The 16,148-nt window shown below is 41.1% G+C and overlaps 1 protein-coding gene across 2 annotated transcripts; it reads left to right on the top strand.

Moving 5' to 3' along the window:
• The first annotated feature begins 7 nt into the window (after positions 1-7).
• Positions 8-16,089, top strand: LOC147324919 (FYVE, RhoGEF and PH domain-containing protein 6-like). Of its 2 annotated transcripts, XM_086299099.1 has the most exons (20): positions 8-425; positions 1,042-2,875; positions 5,874-6,012; positions 6,276-6,343; positions 7,614-7,644; positions 9,115-9,266; positions 9,732-9,888; positions 9,997-10,084; positions 10,616-10,666; positions 10,795-10,853; positions 10,945-11,016; positions 11,735-11,803; positions 12,096-12,179; positions 12,281-12,360; positions 12,542-12,644; positions 12,768-12,914; positions 13,008-13,196; positions 14,817-14,945; positions 15,038-15,177; positions 15,276-16,089. In XM_086299099.1, exons 1-20 carry the CDS (start codon positions 413-415, stop codon positions 15,310-15,312), a joined length of 3,642 nt encoding a protein of 1,213 aa, XP_086155225.1. In that variant the 5' UTR covers positions 8-412; the 3' UTR covers positions 15,313-16,089. The 2 variants fall into 2 exon arrangements, with proteins under 2 accessions (XP_086155225.1, XP_086155224.1); XM_086299098.1 differs by lacking the exon at positions 8-425 and having other exon boundaries at positions 969-2,875.
• Positions 16,090-16,148: the final 59 nt, after the last annotated feature.

Here is a 16,148-nt window from a genome sequence, read left to right as displayed (position 1 = left end):
TATTGTTTCCGCGTGGAGAAGAGATTTTACAGTGTGACAACTCATAATAATGCCAATTTGTGGAAGATTTGGATGCAAAGATTGACTCTGGCCGTCTGTGGCTCCTGGGGGGCCTCTAGTGGATCGTCCTCGGAAACAAAAAGGAAGCTCGCGGCTATTGGCTGGCTACATATCGCAGAACATCAACAGCCGGTGCGCCAGAGAGAAGAACTTGTTTGCGGCGGAATCACGTGTGCCGCTCGGGTTAAAATCAAAGAAAATGTCGATTATTTGACACATTATGAATCGACGATCTGAACTTTATCCGGATATGAAGGACTTTTGTCTTCACTGATTTATTTATTTATTTATTTTTAATATAAGGACCGGAAAACAATAAAGAAAGAAAAACAGAAGCGAAGTGAGTGGAGCGATGATGAACTCAGGTAAGTTCCCCGTTCGATGACTTTTCTGGTTTATACGTGAACACGGTGAGCTTATAATGGCTAATCGGGAAATAGTAAATGCTCAGAGATGTACTTCTATACTGTAGTTCAGCATGTTTTTTCTTTCTATTCCTACACAGTATAAATCTCACCTGTTTAGGTTTAGCCTGCTCGGTAGTCATTTAAACAGCATAGCTCTAAATGAAGTTACATTTGATTATCTCGAGTTTTGTATTGATTTTGTTCGCAGTCAGCAGTTCAAACTGTGTCTTGTTGAACAGGGAAATATTTGAAAACCCTGCTTGTCAACAGGCTTGCCTTTTACTGCTTCTCCCACTCTTCATCTCCCACCTGCTAATCCCCCACTTTTGCGTGTTGACGCGAGCTATTAGTTGGAGTAATGTGCTGCTACATAGAGGGGCAAACATAAATCATGTGATATTTGAACCCTTGGAGAGGTTGTTTATGATGTATACCAAGGTTAGGATCAGCAGTGAAAGAAAACACAGTCATTACATTATAGTCAGGGTTACAGTCATTTAGATGTTGTTTTCCCTCAGAGGAAATAACTTTACCTCAAGTCCCAACTTCATATATTTCATTTCTCTATTCCCAGGCATGCATAAGCCACCTGTGGCCCCTAAACCAAAGCTGCCTTACTACGAAAGTCCACGGCAATCTCCTTTGATCCCTAGAAAAGGTGGCCTCTCGCAACCATCTCCTGGCACGCAGATGAAGGTGAAACCGGCGCTAGCCCCCAAACCCTGCCCCTCTAAATTCAACACTGTCTGGACGAGCCCACGTCAGACATCTGCGTCGGATACCCCCCAGACTGTAGGTCGCCTTGCTTCCCAAAATGGACTGCCGCACGAGAGCAAAAGGCCTGACTGGGATTACGTTGTTCCTATTTGTCTGTGCAGCAGTGACAACTGCACGTGCGTCAATTCTCAAGGCACCCGCAATCATAGCAGAGAGAAAATAAACAATGAATACTTCAGAACAACGAACGCCTCTCCCACCCATACTCACTATCAGTCTGTTCAAGACGAACATGCTATTTACCAAAATGTCACTGTAAATACTAATATTTCCCGTCCTAAGGTGGCTTTTCGGCCGACTTCTCCTCACAGAACGCGGGGTGATGAGGCAAATGATGGAATTCTTGACGGTGTACCTGGACAAGTACCAGAGGAAGATGCTCTCAGTGTGCCACGACCCAAACTAATCCCAGCTCCCCCTAGGAAGCCCAGTCCTATCCCTGTACCACAGAAACCCAGGCAAGCTGTTCAGGACCATAAGGAAAAGGGGGAGAAGGGGAAGGAAGAGTCTGTAAGCCAAGATGGCAGAGAAATAAACACCAAAAATGTGGCGGTGTCACCAGACAGGAAGGGCACATCATCACTGTCTGTCAGTGCACCTGAAAGTGAAAAGAAACTGCCAGCTTTTCCGTCAGTGAAAACTTGTCCCCCTCCAGCTGCTCCACCCAAGAAAAAACCTTTTCTGTCTGAGCTCGAAAAAGTACTGAGCTCGGCTCCTCAGGCAATTCCAAAGGACGTGAAAGGGGAACATCTCGATTGGGGCCGTGGCACTTATGAGATGGATTTCTCCGCTAAAAAGAATAATAAAAAGATTCAGAGGAAAGCAAAGGGTGATGAGGAGGAAGCTTGTGGCATTTTGCATAGTCAGCAGGCCCTCAGCCAGCCTGTTGCCACAGTTGAGAAAACTGGGATGGGTAAAGTACCTCCAAAGAAGCCCCAGAGAAAGAAGCTGCTGAATCAGAATAAGGGATCATCTGAGGAGAGAGCAGCAAGGGAGTTTGAAGGACACGGGAAAAAGAAGGAGCCGCCTCTGCCTTCCACTGACAAATCAAGCGGTAACCATCCAGCAGCTGAAGTTAATAGGCATTCTCGCTCCAGTGTGAGCAAAGCCAAGTCCTTCTCCGGCGCTGACATCATTCGCTCTAAAAAAGTACAGAAGACAATTTCTTTCCGGAAACAACCCTTGAAATTATCAAAGAGTAGGTTACCCAGGCAGACGGAAAAAGAAGACCAGTTCCCAGACTACACTCCCGATGATAATGAACTAAGTGTTGACAACGACGAAGGCCTATGGCAGAACTATCCCGAACGTAAATTCTCCGCTCCATTTACTGAGTTTGAGCAAAATGTGGACGGAGAAAATGAAGGAGAAGTTGTCCCATTTGAGGACAGCCCTGTGTATGAGGAGATATCAGACTTCGCCAATGTGGAAAATTCAGGGCCATATCCTCAGGACCCCTACTCACAGCCTAAACCATGGCAGAGCTCAGTTTACACTGACCCACAGGGCTTATACTTACACCCTGACTCCTCGGAGAGCTCGGTGTATGATAATGAGGGCATTTATGAGGAGCAGGATCCATATATGTCCCTGGAGAAAGACCACCAACAGACACCAGCACTCTGTGACAGGTAGACCTGATGTACTCGACTACCTCTAAACCTGATTTATTTTTAACAGCACGTTCTTCATTGTGTCCTGAAATTTCTTTTAAACAACCATTCATCTGCAAAATATGTTTCTGATGACAGAGGGCGAAAAGGAAGAGCGCAGAGGGCCTTCGCATTGTTTGTTTTTCTAATTCCTGTCAGGGTAGTTTGACAGGTATGGTGTGCTTGCATAGCCTTGACACACTGACTTAAACTACACAAATTTAAAGTATAAACATGTTGTTATTATTACAGGCAGAGACAAATCTTTAGCCTAGAAGGGAAGAATACATACTAGATCAATGCAATCCACATTTCTGTGGTTTAAGAAGCACTTTCACAGTGTCTTTGTGTTTGCAGCTCTGCGGTTATCTGGTGTTAGGAAGACGCTAAAACGACACCTGTTTCTCTTCTTAAAGGCTCAGTTCAATAGAGTGGAGGTGATAGAATTAAAAATCTGCTGCTTAAAGAGGAAACCTTTCATCAGAACTCAATATAAGACTTTATTTTTCATTTTACAATGATTATCCGTTATCAGTCCATTATCAGGGACTACAACATCTAGTCCTTTTACTGAATAGTTAGATTTGTTTGTTTTCAAACCAAAAACCTACAATCCCAACTATAACTACCTAATGCTAAAAAGTATATATGTTTATAAAACTGTTAGTGATGTGTGCATTAGGGGAACAAAAGGAGTTTCTGGCCTTTGTTCACAAATGTGCGGGTGGTGACGTGCTTATGCTTCTCACAAAATTCCCGTCAGATTCATGAAGCGTGTCCACTGGCCAGTTTTGTTCTGTAGTGACTTAGAATAATCTGCAATCTGCATGCCATGATCAACACTAAGATGTAATGAAGAAAGTGATGATGGTGATGCATTAAGTTAGTACTAAATAAATAAGGGGTGAAGAAATGGAAACAGTAGTGTCAGAGGAGGAAGCCACAAAAACAGCAACACCTTTCAAAACTGTTTCAGATAATAGAGCTGATGATTAGTATTTTCCTGGAGACTAGGGTTTAAAAATCAGTCAAACAATAAACATAGAAAAGACTTTGCATGAACAGACCAGAACAAAATGAAGGAAGGAGCGTGCGATCTATCAGCTCAAGATTAAAAAAATAAAAAAAGGCACTACACTTACTGGAAAAACAAAACGAAAAACATCCTCCAGCATGCACGCGACATTGCCAACCATCATCTTATCATTCATTGAGAAGAAGTACCTGACCAGGATAAGATATACTTAAATAATCATAGTAACTGGAACATTTGTTCCAAATGTGTCATGTGTGAAGGACGAGTTTTGTTTGGTCTTTGTATTGGTTTGTTAAACTACTATATGTTGAGTCACTGTCTACTCTTGCTCCCATTTTCTTTACATTTAATCTAATTATTGTCCTCTGTCATTAATTTAATTCTATTAGTGTTTTATTTTGTTTCTGTCATTTTGGAAAACTGTAAATAATGGCTAATGAAAGTGTTACCGTGGCACGGTGTTGTGCTGGACAGCGCTGTCATCTCATAACAAGCAGCTCCTGTGTTTGATCCACGGGCTGGCCGCTCTTTCTGTGTGGAGTTTGCATTTCCTCTCCAGGTACTCCGCCTTCCTGCCAGAGTCCAAAGACATGATCTTAGGCTATTTAGTGATTCTAAACTGGCCATAGATGTGAATGTGACTGTAAATGGCTTTCTTGCAATATTTTAGTGACTTGTCCAAACAATTGCCGTCTCCCCTCCACCTTCAATCCTAAATTGAATCAGTGGAAAACGGATGGGTGAAATATTTTTGATCATCAACATTATTAGTGGTAGTTGTAGTAAAGTTTTAAGATGTGCTTTCTATTATTTGTTCCTGAACATGTTCTAACTTTGTTTGCAGATTATGAACAAATTCAGCTGAGAAAATATCACAGATTTGTGCATTAAATCTGTTTATGTACAGATTTGTGTTTGCACTGTTAGATATTGCGCCGTTTCTGCAGATCTACATACATTCATCATAAGAAGCAGATCAGTGCTAAATAGATACGTTTTTACTTTTTTGCACTTTTGTTGAACTGACCCTTTTTTATTCTTTTCTGTTTTGTTTTTTTTAAATGTTTCTGAGTTTGCGTCTTCATTGGCTCCAGTTTTTAATTTATTTATTTTTTTTCCTGTGTGTATATTCCCTGAAGTAATCTTTGTAGTAATCCTGTTAGTAGGCAAAGAATTTCACATGTCTGGTTTTGAATGAGCAGTTTTGCAGAAGTCAGCTGGATAACAGGATTACAGTTTGTGTAACTGTACACGCTGCCTCCAACAGCTTAGCATGTCGCAGCGCTTTGGTTCAAACACTCACATGTTGGAAACACGTTGGCTCATAGCAGAGACCGCTCACTGCGAAGTACTACAGCGGTTGTAAAGGGGGCACAGACCCTTAGCTTTGTCTGCTTTCTTTCTTTGTAAGTTTTGTTCAGGGAGGTGCCTTCTGAGAATCCTCTGGGAATTGTGGCATTTTAGACATGCGGCGCATCTTTGGCACAATTTCCTGTTAGCTGTTCATGTGAAGTCCTGTTAAAACTGCTGATGATGACGGTGCCTTATTTCTGAGTTCTGTGAGCAGATGTAAAAAGATGCAGTAGGAGTAGGCTTGTGATTGTATTGATAATTAGATTTAACATTTAAAGGTGTCAAGTCCTCCCTTTCCTGTGTGCATTTCTATGACTTTTAATAATAAATGCTCCCGTATAAGAAATTCTTGGGATTAAATGCTGAGGAGAGTTTTTTTTTTTATATCAGAAATCTTCCTCATTCTTCTGAAATTCCCTTCCCCTCGCTCGTGTGCCATGTGTATTTTAAAGGTGTGTCAGCGCCTTTCAAATGCAGAATAAATGCCTTCAGATAGTTGTGTGTCAAGACTACCTGCCCTGTTTGTGTTTGTCGGTCCCTGTTTTGCTCTTTGACTAACATGTGTTTCTGACTTTTTTTTTTTTACAGAAGCTCCTTTGAAAAAGACATTGTTCTTGAGGTGCCGTTTGATGATGACTTTATCCAGACCACCTCAGAAGACGAAGGCGAGAATGACAGCAGCTCTGACTCAAGTAAAGGTGACCCTGAGCAGCCAGAGGAGAAAACGGTGAGGAGCAGAAGCTGTTAGATCCTGACAGGGTTTGCTCATTGCAGGAATTTCAAGGATGCAGGCAAAATAGTCCTGCAGGGGAGAACACGCCTTCCTTTAACAAGAAAAACAAAAACATTTATAGCATCATCCTCATGCTGTTTCTAATAGATTAATATATTATTATTGCATCTTGTACGTCTGCTGCGAGCAGTGTGTGTGCTACATTTACTGTACTGTTTTATTCAAACTGTACTGTTTTTATTGATTGTCTTCATCAGACGGCGAGTGAAAAGAAGAAAAACAAGATATTCAACATTGCACAAGAAATTATGACCTCTGAGAGTGTGTGAGTGTCCTTTTTTCCCCTCATTTGCATTTCTTGAACTCCACGTGTGCACATAGTCTAGGATAATTTTGCCCAGATTTTGGGATGTCTGTCTCTCAGGTTTGTTGTGGGTTTTTGTAGATTAAAAGTTTCTCTTGGTGTTTGCAACATTAACTTACACACTGGGGGGAAAAGACTGGAGAAAAAGCCATTTAACTAAACATTTAATTGTTAAGAAGTGCAAATTCAACAGTACATCTCAGTTTTTCTACATGAAATATTAAAGAAAAAGTTCTAGTAGCTCATCATCCAGATCATCTGGTGTGTGTCTTGTATTGTTTAACTATATTATATGTTGGAATTAGTCGGACCTGCCTTGCAAGACTGCAGTTGGTCCCGAATGCTGCAGCTCGCCTTCTGATGCAAACTAAAAGATGTGAACGTATTTCCCGGTGCTTGCCTCTTTCCACTGGCTCTCTTTTCACTTCAGAACTGATTTTAAAATGTTATTGTTGATTATAAAGCTATGAATGGACAGGCTCCTGGGTATTTGTCTGACCTCTTGCAGCCTTATGCGCCCTCTAGATCTCTTAGAACAAATGATCTTTTGCTTTTAGCCATACCAAGGTCTAGGCTGGTTCACAGAGGCGATCGAGCGTTTGGGTCGTAGCGCCTAAACTGTGGAATAATCTACCCCAACACATCAGACAGGCTCCTACTGTCAATCAATTTAAATCTCATCTAAAAATACATTTGTATCCACTGGCTTTTAATACAGTATGAGAGGTACTTGGTGCTAATAATAAAAGTTACTTGGTACTAGTTATTTTGGATTTCTGTACAGCACTTTGGTCAGCGTTGCTGTTGTCATTAAATGTGCTATATATAAAAAAACAAAAAACTACTTTGGTGTAGTATGAATGGCAGTGGGGGAGGTCTTTCTCCATAGGGAAAGCTGTAAAACGTGAAAGTACAGTTAAATGATCAAAATCTATGAACTCCTTCACATTTTGCAAAGCCTTCCAGCGGGCCTGACTGGAATCTTTGTCAGGCTGATTCTGGCCCCTGGGCCATATGTTTGACACACTGGTCCACTTGCACCCAACAGATGGTAGAGTCTTGCAGAATCTGTGTGTAAGCGCCTGACTGGAAAAAAACAAAACAATTTCCATTCACCTTCATTGTAATGGGTAGACACACATGTATGTCAAAACCTCACAAAACATGATGATGTATTGTTGTATGGAGGCAGCGATTGCGTAACCATTATAACTGTATTTTGTTTTTCCAGGTTTGTTGACGTCCTGAAGCTGCTTCATGTTGTGAGTACTTCCACATGTCCCCTTTTAAACAAAAGCAACCACTGTGTTTGCCATGAAAAGAGCTGTGGGTATATATTTGAGCCAGTGCTGGTCTAGTGTCGGAGCCCACATTCTCCATATGTGTTTGATTTGATCCTCATAGAAGGGCAGAATAGACTTTTCTCCGTCCTTCTGGCAATAAAAGGTTCTTATTGTAACACTATACTTGCTCTGAATGATACACAGTCGCGTTGTTTTAACCGCTGCCAAAAAAATGATCTGATTCCTATGCTGTACTTCCCCTGCAGTGTTTGCTGTGCGACAAGAAGGGAAGAACAATATTTTTTATGTGTCGTCCAACCAGTCTAACCAAGTCTTTGCCAACCCACTCTTAGATCGGTGAAGTAAAGCACTCCCTATCTCTACGAGAATCTCCACATCTGCTTCTGTTTGTTTGTTGAGTCGCTTTTTCTTGACAGTTCATCATATCTGCTCAGGAAGAGGAGATGTGATAAATTCAGGAATTGCAGTGTTAAGTGTGAGGAAATTTGATCAGGGCTGGTACGTAAGATGTAGTAGCCTTGAGTGACGACTCCCATCTATGACTGTATAGCATACACGGGAAGCGCTCGAGTCTCCGTGGATTGCACATTTGTGAAGAACAGATCAGATGAAGTTCAAAGCAATGTTGAAGTGGCTTTCTATTTTACCCAGCTCTGTCAGGTACTCAAACGGACATCAGCACTCACCACAGCATGTGTATTCTATCTGATTTATCTGGTAATGCATATTCTTAGATGCTCTCGTTTTCGGGATCTAAATGCAGACAATAAAAGCTACTTTGATTTAGCTGCTTTGTTTGTCTAACCCATGTGTTATAATGGAAACGAGATAACCAAACTGGCCTTTTTCTCAACAAACGTCACACGTTTGTTACCGCTGACTGTCTGCAGCGTAGTCTCGTGAAACGTATATGCTTTTAATTTTTTTTAGTAGGAGGAAATCGCACGTTAACCACAGGAGCTCTCTGCTGGGTACATGGTCTGTTGGCAGTTTTATTTGCCATGTGCCGCTATAAACCACCAGAAAGCGAACCATAAATGGTACCCTCAGTGTTTGCTGCTCTGTATTTATTATTTCTTTGGTCCTGATTTTATTTTATAAGAATGACAGTGCGTCTTTTGTCCTGTCTTGCCCCTTTAACCCCTAACCAGTCACAGAGGATGGCCGCCTCTCCCTGAGCCTGGTTCTGCCGGAGTTTTCCAGTTAAAAGGGAGTTTTTCTTTCCCACTGCCACCAAGTGCTTCCTCATATGGGGTCATTTTATTTTTGGGGTTTTCTCTGTGTTATTGTAGGGTCTGTACTTTGCAACATAAAGTGCCTTTAGGCAGCTGTTGTGATTTAGCACTATGCAAATAAAACAGAATTTAATTGTCTTTTAAGAATGCACTTAAGCTGTGTCCATCTGACTTTTTATCTGTCTATCAACAGGACTTCCGTGATGCAGTGTCTAAAGCCTCTCGCCAGAGTGGGAAGCCTGTGATTGAGGACCGTCTTCTAAACCAGATACTGTACTCCCTCCCACAGCTCTACGAACTCAACCAAAACCTCCTCTCCGAACTGAGACAAAGAATAGCTAAATGGTATAACAAAGTTTTTTATTTATTTATTTTTTTTACTGAGAGCTTTACATGTGCTCTTGTTGCCGATTGGGAGCTAAACCATGCAGTAATAACTGATAGTCTTCAGAGGAAGAGGGATGTTTTTATGTTTTAACTCCATACTAATGCCCACGGTCTTAAATCAAGTCACGATACCTATGTGGTGCTGTTAGTGCCTGTTGAAAGTGTGGTTAGTCGGGTAAAGAGGAAACTCAGAACATTGGTGATTTTTTTTCTGTTCATGATCCACAAGGAAGTATTCAAGCTCTGGGTAAGAATATATATTTTCACATGTTTTTGATTATTCATTTACTCTATAGGAGAAAAAATAGATACTATAAAACAAAAGTATGGACCAAAGTATGCCCCCCCCCCCCCCCCACCTAATCACATAGATGGATCGAGGAACTGACCAGTGTTTTTCTTTTCGCTCTGTTTTGTTTACAGGAACGAGAATCCCCAGGTAGCAGACATTTTCCTGAAACAGGGGCCCTATCTGAAGATGTACTCGACATACATTCGTGAGTTTGACAGGAATGTGGTTCTCCTGGATGAGCAGACTAAGAAGAATCCAGCATTTGGCGCAGTAGTACGGGAATTTGAGGTAATGGTGCTCAACCTGTTCTGTGTGTAAGTGTCTTTGCTCCCTTTTTCAAAAACAAAACAAAAACCATTAAATGTTGATTTGGTTTTGTTCTCTTTTTTTGTTAAGGCTAGTCCACGCTGCGCCAGCTTGGCTCTGAAGCATTACCTGTTAAAACCTGTACAGAGGATTCCTCAGTACCAGCTGCTACTCACAGGTAAACCTGTAAATAAAGAGTCATTGAAATAGATCTTTTATGTTTCTTATTTAATACTTAAAGGTGAGTTTAACTTAAGTACAAACTCAGCTCACTGTTGTAGTTTTGGACTCCTAAACTGTACACGTTGGCGCAGCCTTTGATGTCTCATCTCAGGCATCATGCTGCCCTCTGGTGCTTATTATGAAAATCTTTTGTGCTCCTTCTTGACTCCTTGTATAATAAGGCTTTTGAAGTAGGGTCCGAATCAGATTTGGTGACATAACATAAGCTTCAACAAGAGTGAGCTTGTGGATTCACGAGTCTGGTTAATCGGTCAGTGCCAACATATGATGAATGTTTCCCACGTCACTCTTGTATAGCTGCGTTACGTAAACACCTGAAGACCTTTTCATCCAGGATTTAAGTTCTGAATCATTCCAGGAATTGGATATAGAGACTGAGCCCTTAACACCCATTTGCGTACTTATTGATCACTTGTTGTGGTTACACTGTTGATAGCAAAACTTAAATGTTTTTATTTTGTTTTAGATTATCTAAAAAACCTGCCTGAAGATGCAGACGACTACAAAGACACAGAAGGTAACGACATAACCTTTATTTTATTAATTTCTTTAAACCTGCAGATCCGTAAATATTCTTGATGGTGTTAGTGGAATGGAAATATTTCATGTCATGTGTGTGACAATTACAAATTTGTGTCCATTCAGCTGCCCTTGCTATAGTGAAAGAGGTGGCCAGTCATGCAAATGACTTCATGAAACAAGGGGTGAGAGCAAAATAGAAATTTCATGATAAGCAATCACATGGTAAATCCCTAATACACGTTACTTACACATTCCACTCGTTTTTTTTCTCAGGATATCTTCCAGAGTTTGATCCGTGTCCAGTGCCGTCTGATTGGCAACCATGAGATTGTCCAGCCTGGCCGGGTGAGGTCATAAAGCTTTTGTAAGATTTTGTACGTACACAGGCAATGTCAATGTAGGACAAGCAAAGGTTGTGCTAACACGGATGATGTCTCTCTGATTCTAATGTCCCAGTGAGCCATCACGCTTTTCCAGCATGAAGGACTCTGGGAAAAACTGAAGCAGCTAAACTGGTTTCCCGTTAGGCGATACATACTGTACTCAAGCAGGTGTAACCACCAGAGTCTGGTTTATTTGACTATGCTTGGGCATATTTAACTGAGTTGTTCCACTTGGTGAGAAAGTGGGAACGCAATGTTTCCTCAGTTGAGATTAACAATATGTTTTGCAAGAGTTTCCTGGGCTGACGTAGGCAGCGTTAACGTAGCATGTTATTTATTGATGGGCGAAACTGAAGCTCCCACACAAGCACTGGGACACCATGAAAACAGCACACGGGAGTGTGCCTGAGTCCAGGATGTTCTTGCTAACCACTGAGCCACCATGCTGCCACGTGATTATTAAGGCGGGCTGCTAATATTGACCTTCTCTAGGCCATCAATTGGAGAAAATAATGAACTTCAAGCTCTGCAAAGTACTTTTCTTCACATGTTGCACGAAGAAGTTCTGGATAAAGAAAAGGCAGTGAGAAGAGTGATAAAGTAAAATATGGGGAGGGATATTTTTTGCTAATTTACACTTTTGTGATTTCTCTCTCCCCCCCCTTTTTTTTTTTTTCCAGATATACCTTAAAGAGGGGATCTTGATGAAGCTGTCGAGGAAAGTTATGCAGCCCAGAATGTTCTTCCTGGTATAGTCGATATTTCCTTTTATGCTTTCATAACCAAATCACAATCGAACAGCAGTGTTTCTGTCATGTGCCTCCACTCATGGTTCCCTTCCTAGTAAAACATGTGGTCATACATTCTGTTGAGCTGATATAAGGAACTTGGCTTGATTAATAGATTTAGCTTCCATGGTGCTCAGATGTCTTTCGACATTTGTTTGATATTTTCCCCACATTTTTATGATCTTATTACTGGTGTATTTGAGACTCGATGGTCATGACAGAATGAAAATGTTTCATGTCATTTTCCATTTAGTTTAACGACATGTTGCTGTACACCAAACCCGTTCAGTCAGGCCAGTACATGTTCAAAAACACGCTGCCCCTCAGAGGAATGAAGGTGAGAACTCATTCTTATTCTGTTTGTCAATTTTCACATTTTCTCACATCACGAGATCATCTTTATCCTGGCATCACGGCTCACAGTGAAAATAATTACAGGTTAGCAAACCGAGTCAAGAGGCCTATCAGAACGAGCTGAACATCGTGAGCGTGGAGCGCTCTTTCATTCTCTCCGCGAGGTAATGATCAGAAATGAAAGAGGCCTTTGTAATTTAAGATGGTGTGTTGTTGTTGTTGTTGTTGTTGTTGTTGTTATTACATTTTATTTCATTAGTGTATGTTCTTCTTTTTTGTTTTTCTTGAATCTATTTTGGGGTTTTTTTGTTTTTTTTACATATGCTCTGTTTTCTCTTTCTGTAGCTCGGCCGAGGAACAGGACGAATGGCTTGAAACGATTTCCACAGCGATCAGTGAACACATCAAGAAGACGAGCAGCTTTACCCCTGGCAAGCCTCGAGATGTGGTAAGATCACTTAAAAAAGTACATCTCCGGCTGTTGCAATATGTGAGCAACATTTAACATTGTATGAGCAGCCACTGAAACTCCTGTGTGCCTTCATTTTTTTTTTGTACCACTCATATTCAGCTGGATGGCACTGATGTTGGCGATGGTGCTCCTTTGGGATCCAAAGCCCCCATATGGATCCCTGACAAGCGGGCCTCCATGTGTATGGTCTGCACCTCCAAGTTCACCCAAACGTGGAGGAGACATCACTGCCGTGCGTGCGGAAAGGTGAGGCATCAGTTGTACAACATGCTTACTGTCCAGAATGAGGGAGAGATGGAAGGGCAAAAAAAGTAAAACTTGTGCTTTATTCTTCCACAGGTTGTGTGCCAATCTTGCTCCTCCAATGAATTCCCTCTCGAATATAAAAAGAACAAGTTTACTCGAGTGTGTGACCAGTGTTTCCAAGTTCTTTTGGAGCAGAAAGGCGAACAGACCCATCAACTTGGAAAAAGAACTGCGTTTACTTTCCACAAAAAGCAGAAGTTGATACCCGCAACCCTCAAAGAGGTAGTTCATATGTCGCCCTCATCTGTATACACTTTCCATTACAACCTTATTACTGCAGTAGTTTATTTATTATTCACAATAGAACAATAGAAACAATTTTGGACTGCTGGACTTTCAAGAGAGGGATGTTGTCCCATTTTTGTCTGATATAGGATTCTAACTGCTGAACAGTCCTGGGTCTTCTTTAACGTATTTATTGTTTTATGGTGCTTGAAATGTTTTCAGTAGGGGACTGTTGATGTATGCAGTTTAGCATTTTCTTGCTGAAGTATACAAGGTCTTCACTGAAAAAGATTTCATCTGTATGGGACCATATATTGCTTTTAATACCTCTCAGCATTAATAACGGCTTTTCAGATATGCAAGCTGCAAATTCCATAAGCTCTTGTGCGACCCTCCCCAAACCATCAGAGATCCAGGCTTTTGTACTGAATGCTAATAAGGCAGGGGTGTCCAACTCCAGGCCTCGAGGGCTGGTGTCCTGCAGGTTTTAGATGTGTTCTTGATCCAACTCAGCTGATTTAAAATTACCTCCTCATAAAGTTCATAAAACCTGCAGGACACCGGCACTCGAGGCCTGGAGTTGCCTACCCCTGGACTAAGGGAAAGCAGAAAACTGTTCCGTGGACCCCACCAGAGGACCAGAAGACCCCTTATTGCAGGGGTGCCCAACTCCAAGCCTCAAGGGCCGGTGTCCTGCAGGTTTTAGATATCACCCTGGGTCAACACACCTGAATCAAAAGATTAGTTCATTACCAGGCCTCTGGAGAACTTCAGGACATGTTGAGGAGGTAATTTAGCCATTTGAATCAGCTGTGTTGGATCAAAGACACCTAAAACCTGCAGGACACCGGCACTCGAGGCCTGGAGTTGGACACCCCTGCCTCAGTCCATTTTAAATGAGTTTTGGTCCAGAGAAGATGGCAGTGATTCTAGCTCATGTTCACATATGGCTTCTTCTTTGCATGATATATTTCTCCAGAATCTCTGAATCTTTTGAAGACTTTATGTATCCAGGTTAATTAGTTATAGAAAGTTCTTTCCAGCCTTTATTTCCCCCTGTTCCAACTTTTTGAGAAGTTTTGCTGCCATCAAATTTAAAATGAGTTAATATTTTTCATTAAATAGTAAAATTTCTAAACATTTAATGTTTTCAATTCTTGTTATAAAAATTTGGATTTAGAAGATTTGCATTCTGTTTATATTTACATTTTACAGTGTCCCAACTTGGCTTCATATAATGTTCAGAAAACTCATCAGACTGCTTTTACTTGGGTAAATCGTGGCTCAAGAGTTGGGAGTTCGCCTTGTAATCGGAAGGTTGCCGGTTCGAGCCCCGGCTTGGACAGTCTCGGTCGTTGTGTCCTTGGGCAAGACACTTCACCCGTTGCCCACTGGTGGTGGTCAGAGGGCCCGGTGGCGCCAGTGTTCGGCAGCCTCGCCTCTGTCAGTGCGCCCCAGGGTGGCTGTGGCTACAATGTAGCTTGCCATCATCAGTGTGTGATTGTGTGTGTGAATGGGTGGATGACTGGATATGTAAAGCGCTTTGGGGTCCTTAGGGACTAGTAAAGCGCTATATAAATACAGGCCATTTACCATTTACCATTTTACTTTGTAAAGGTGACGGCCAGCACAGACGACTCCTCTATGAGTGGGTACCTGCAAGTGTCCAAGGTGGCTAAAAAGCACGGGAAGAGGTTATGGTTCGTCATTAAAGACAAGGTCCTGTACAAATACGCAGCAAGTGAGGTAAAGTCTTCTACTTGTATTAATAAAAGCTCAGTATGGCAGTTGGAACAAAGAGAATTATTGCAACGTTTGTTTTTCATTTCTTCATGCAGGACGTGGCAGCTTTGGAGAGTCTGCCCCTGCTGGGATTTGTTGTAAAAGCTGATTCCTCACAGACGTCGCAGTTCAAACTCTACCACAAAAACAAAGTTTACTACATTTTTAAAGCTGACAGCCCAGAGACTGCCCAAAAGTACTGTAGAGAGAGATGCTATTTATTATTGTATATAGTGACAATATTAATAATATTAAAATATTGTAATAATATTTTCTTTTTTCTTTTTTTAACAGATGGATCACGTCTTTTAAAGAGGCTGCTGTGCTTTAATATCTGCTGTGTGAAGCTGCTGGCTGTGCTTGCCTCGGCTGAAACTGTTTTACCTCAGTGCTCCCAGAAATCTGTAAACAGCATCTGGAGTCACCAGTTTTGTGCGTTTTGTTTTTATTGATTTTATTGTAATTACTGTAACTACTTTTTACATTGTTTTTAGAGCTCTCTTGTGGAGATGGGATTTACCCATTTTTATTTTTGCACAGTCACATGAATCTTTTCCACATGCATTTAAAAAGTTTAGGCTTCTATGTCAGAAATCCATTTTTAGACTTTAATTTTGGGTTATGCTTTTAATGCAATTGTCTAATGTCGTGCTTGGATTGCCATAGCACAGATTTGGTGAAAAAGAGAATTATCCATTAGTTACTGTGGACACGGCTGCTGTCATAACATGTGAACACACGTCTATCCAGCAGATTCCTAAATAAATTATGTGGGTATTTCTTGTGGTTTGAGAAAGCTTTTTTTTTTTTTTTTCTTTTTTCTTTTCACACTTCATAAGTTACCATAGAGCACGTTCAGAGCAATGTTAAAACAATGTTCACTTCCTGCTTGGGTAAGAAATGTTTACTTTATCTTCTTAGACTGGAGTCTGCAATCTAAAGTCTCAATGATGTATTGGTGGAGAATTCACTGTTCAAACTGTCCCATAATGGGTTCTGCACCTAAGTCAATCAAATGGCTTCATATGATTATACCCTAAATATATATCTATGTAAATAGAAGTGATTGTAATTAGATTGACAAGAAATTAATTTTTACTGCTCAAATTCTGTCATTGTAATAAATCTTTATTTTCATGTGTTTATTGTTGTTGTATGTATGTTTGC

This window comes from Aulonocara sp. 'chitande type north' Nkhata Bay, linkage group LG7 (assembly GCF_057382095.1).
Source record: "Aulonocara sp. 'chitande type north' Nkhata Bay isolate Kocher_YH1m ecotype deep benthic linkage group LG7, A_spYH_male_GT1.1, whole genome shotgun sequence".
NCBI classification, from domain to species: domain Eukaryota; kingdom Metazoa; phylum Chordata; class Actinopteri; order Cichliformes; family Cichlidae; genus Aulonocara; species Aulonocara sp. 'chitande type north' Nkhata Bay.
This window is presented reverse-complemented; position numbering and strand designations above follow the sequence as displayed.

Bases quoted from the DNA above. Each gene is read 5' to 3' on its own strand.
- LOC147324919 (XM_086299098.1), top strand. From the start codon at position 969: ATGTTGTTTTCCCTCAGAGGAAATAACTTTACCTCAAGTCCCAACTTC. The intron at 9,889-9,996 runs GTAATGGTGCTC...TTTTTTGTTAAG, and splicing joins CAGTAGTACGGGAATTTGAG to GCTAGTCCACGCTGCGCCAG. The intron at 12,645-12,767 runs GTAAGATCACTT...ACTCATATTCAG, and splicing joins CTGGCAAGCCTCGAGATGTG to CTGGATGGCACTGATGTTGG.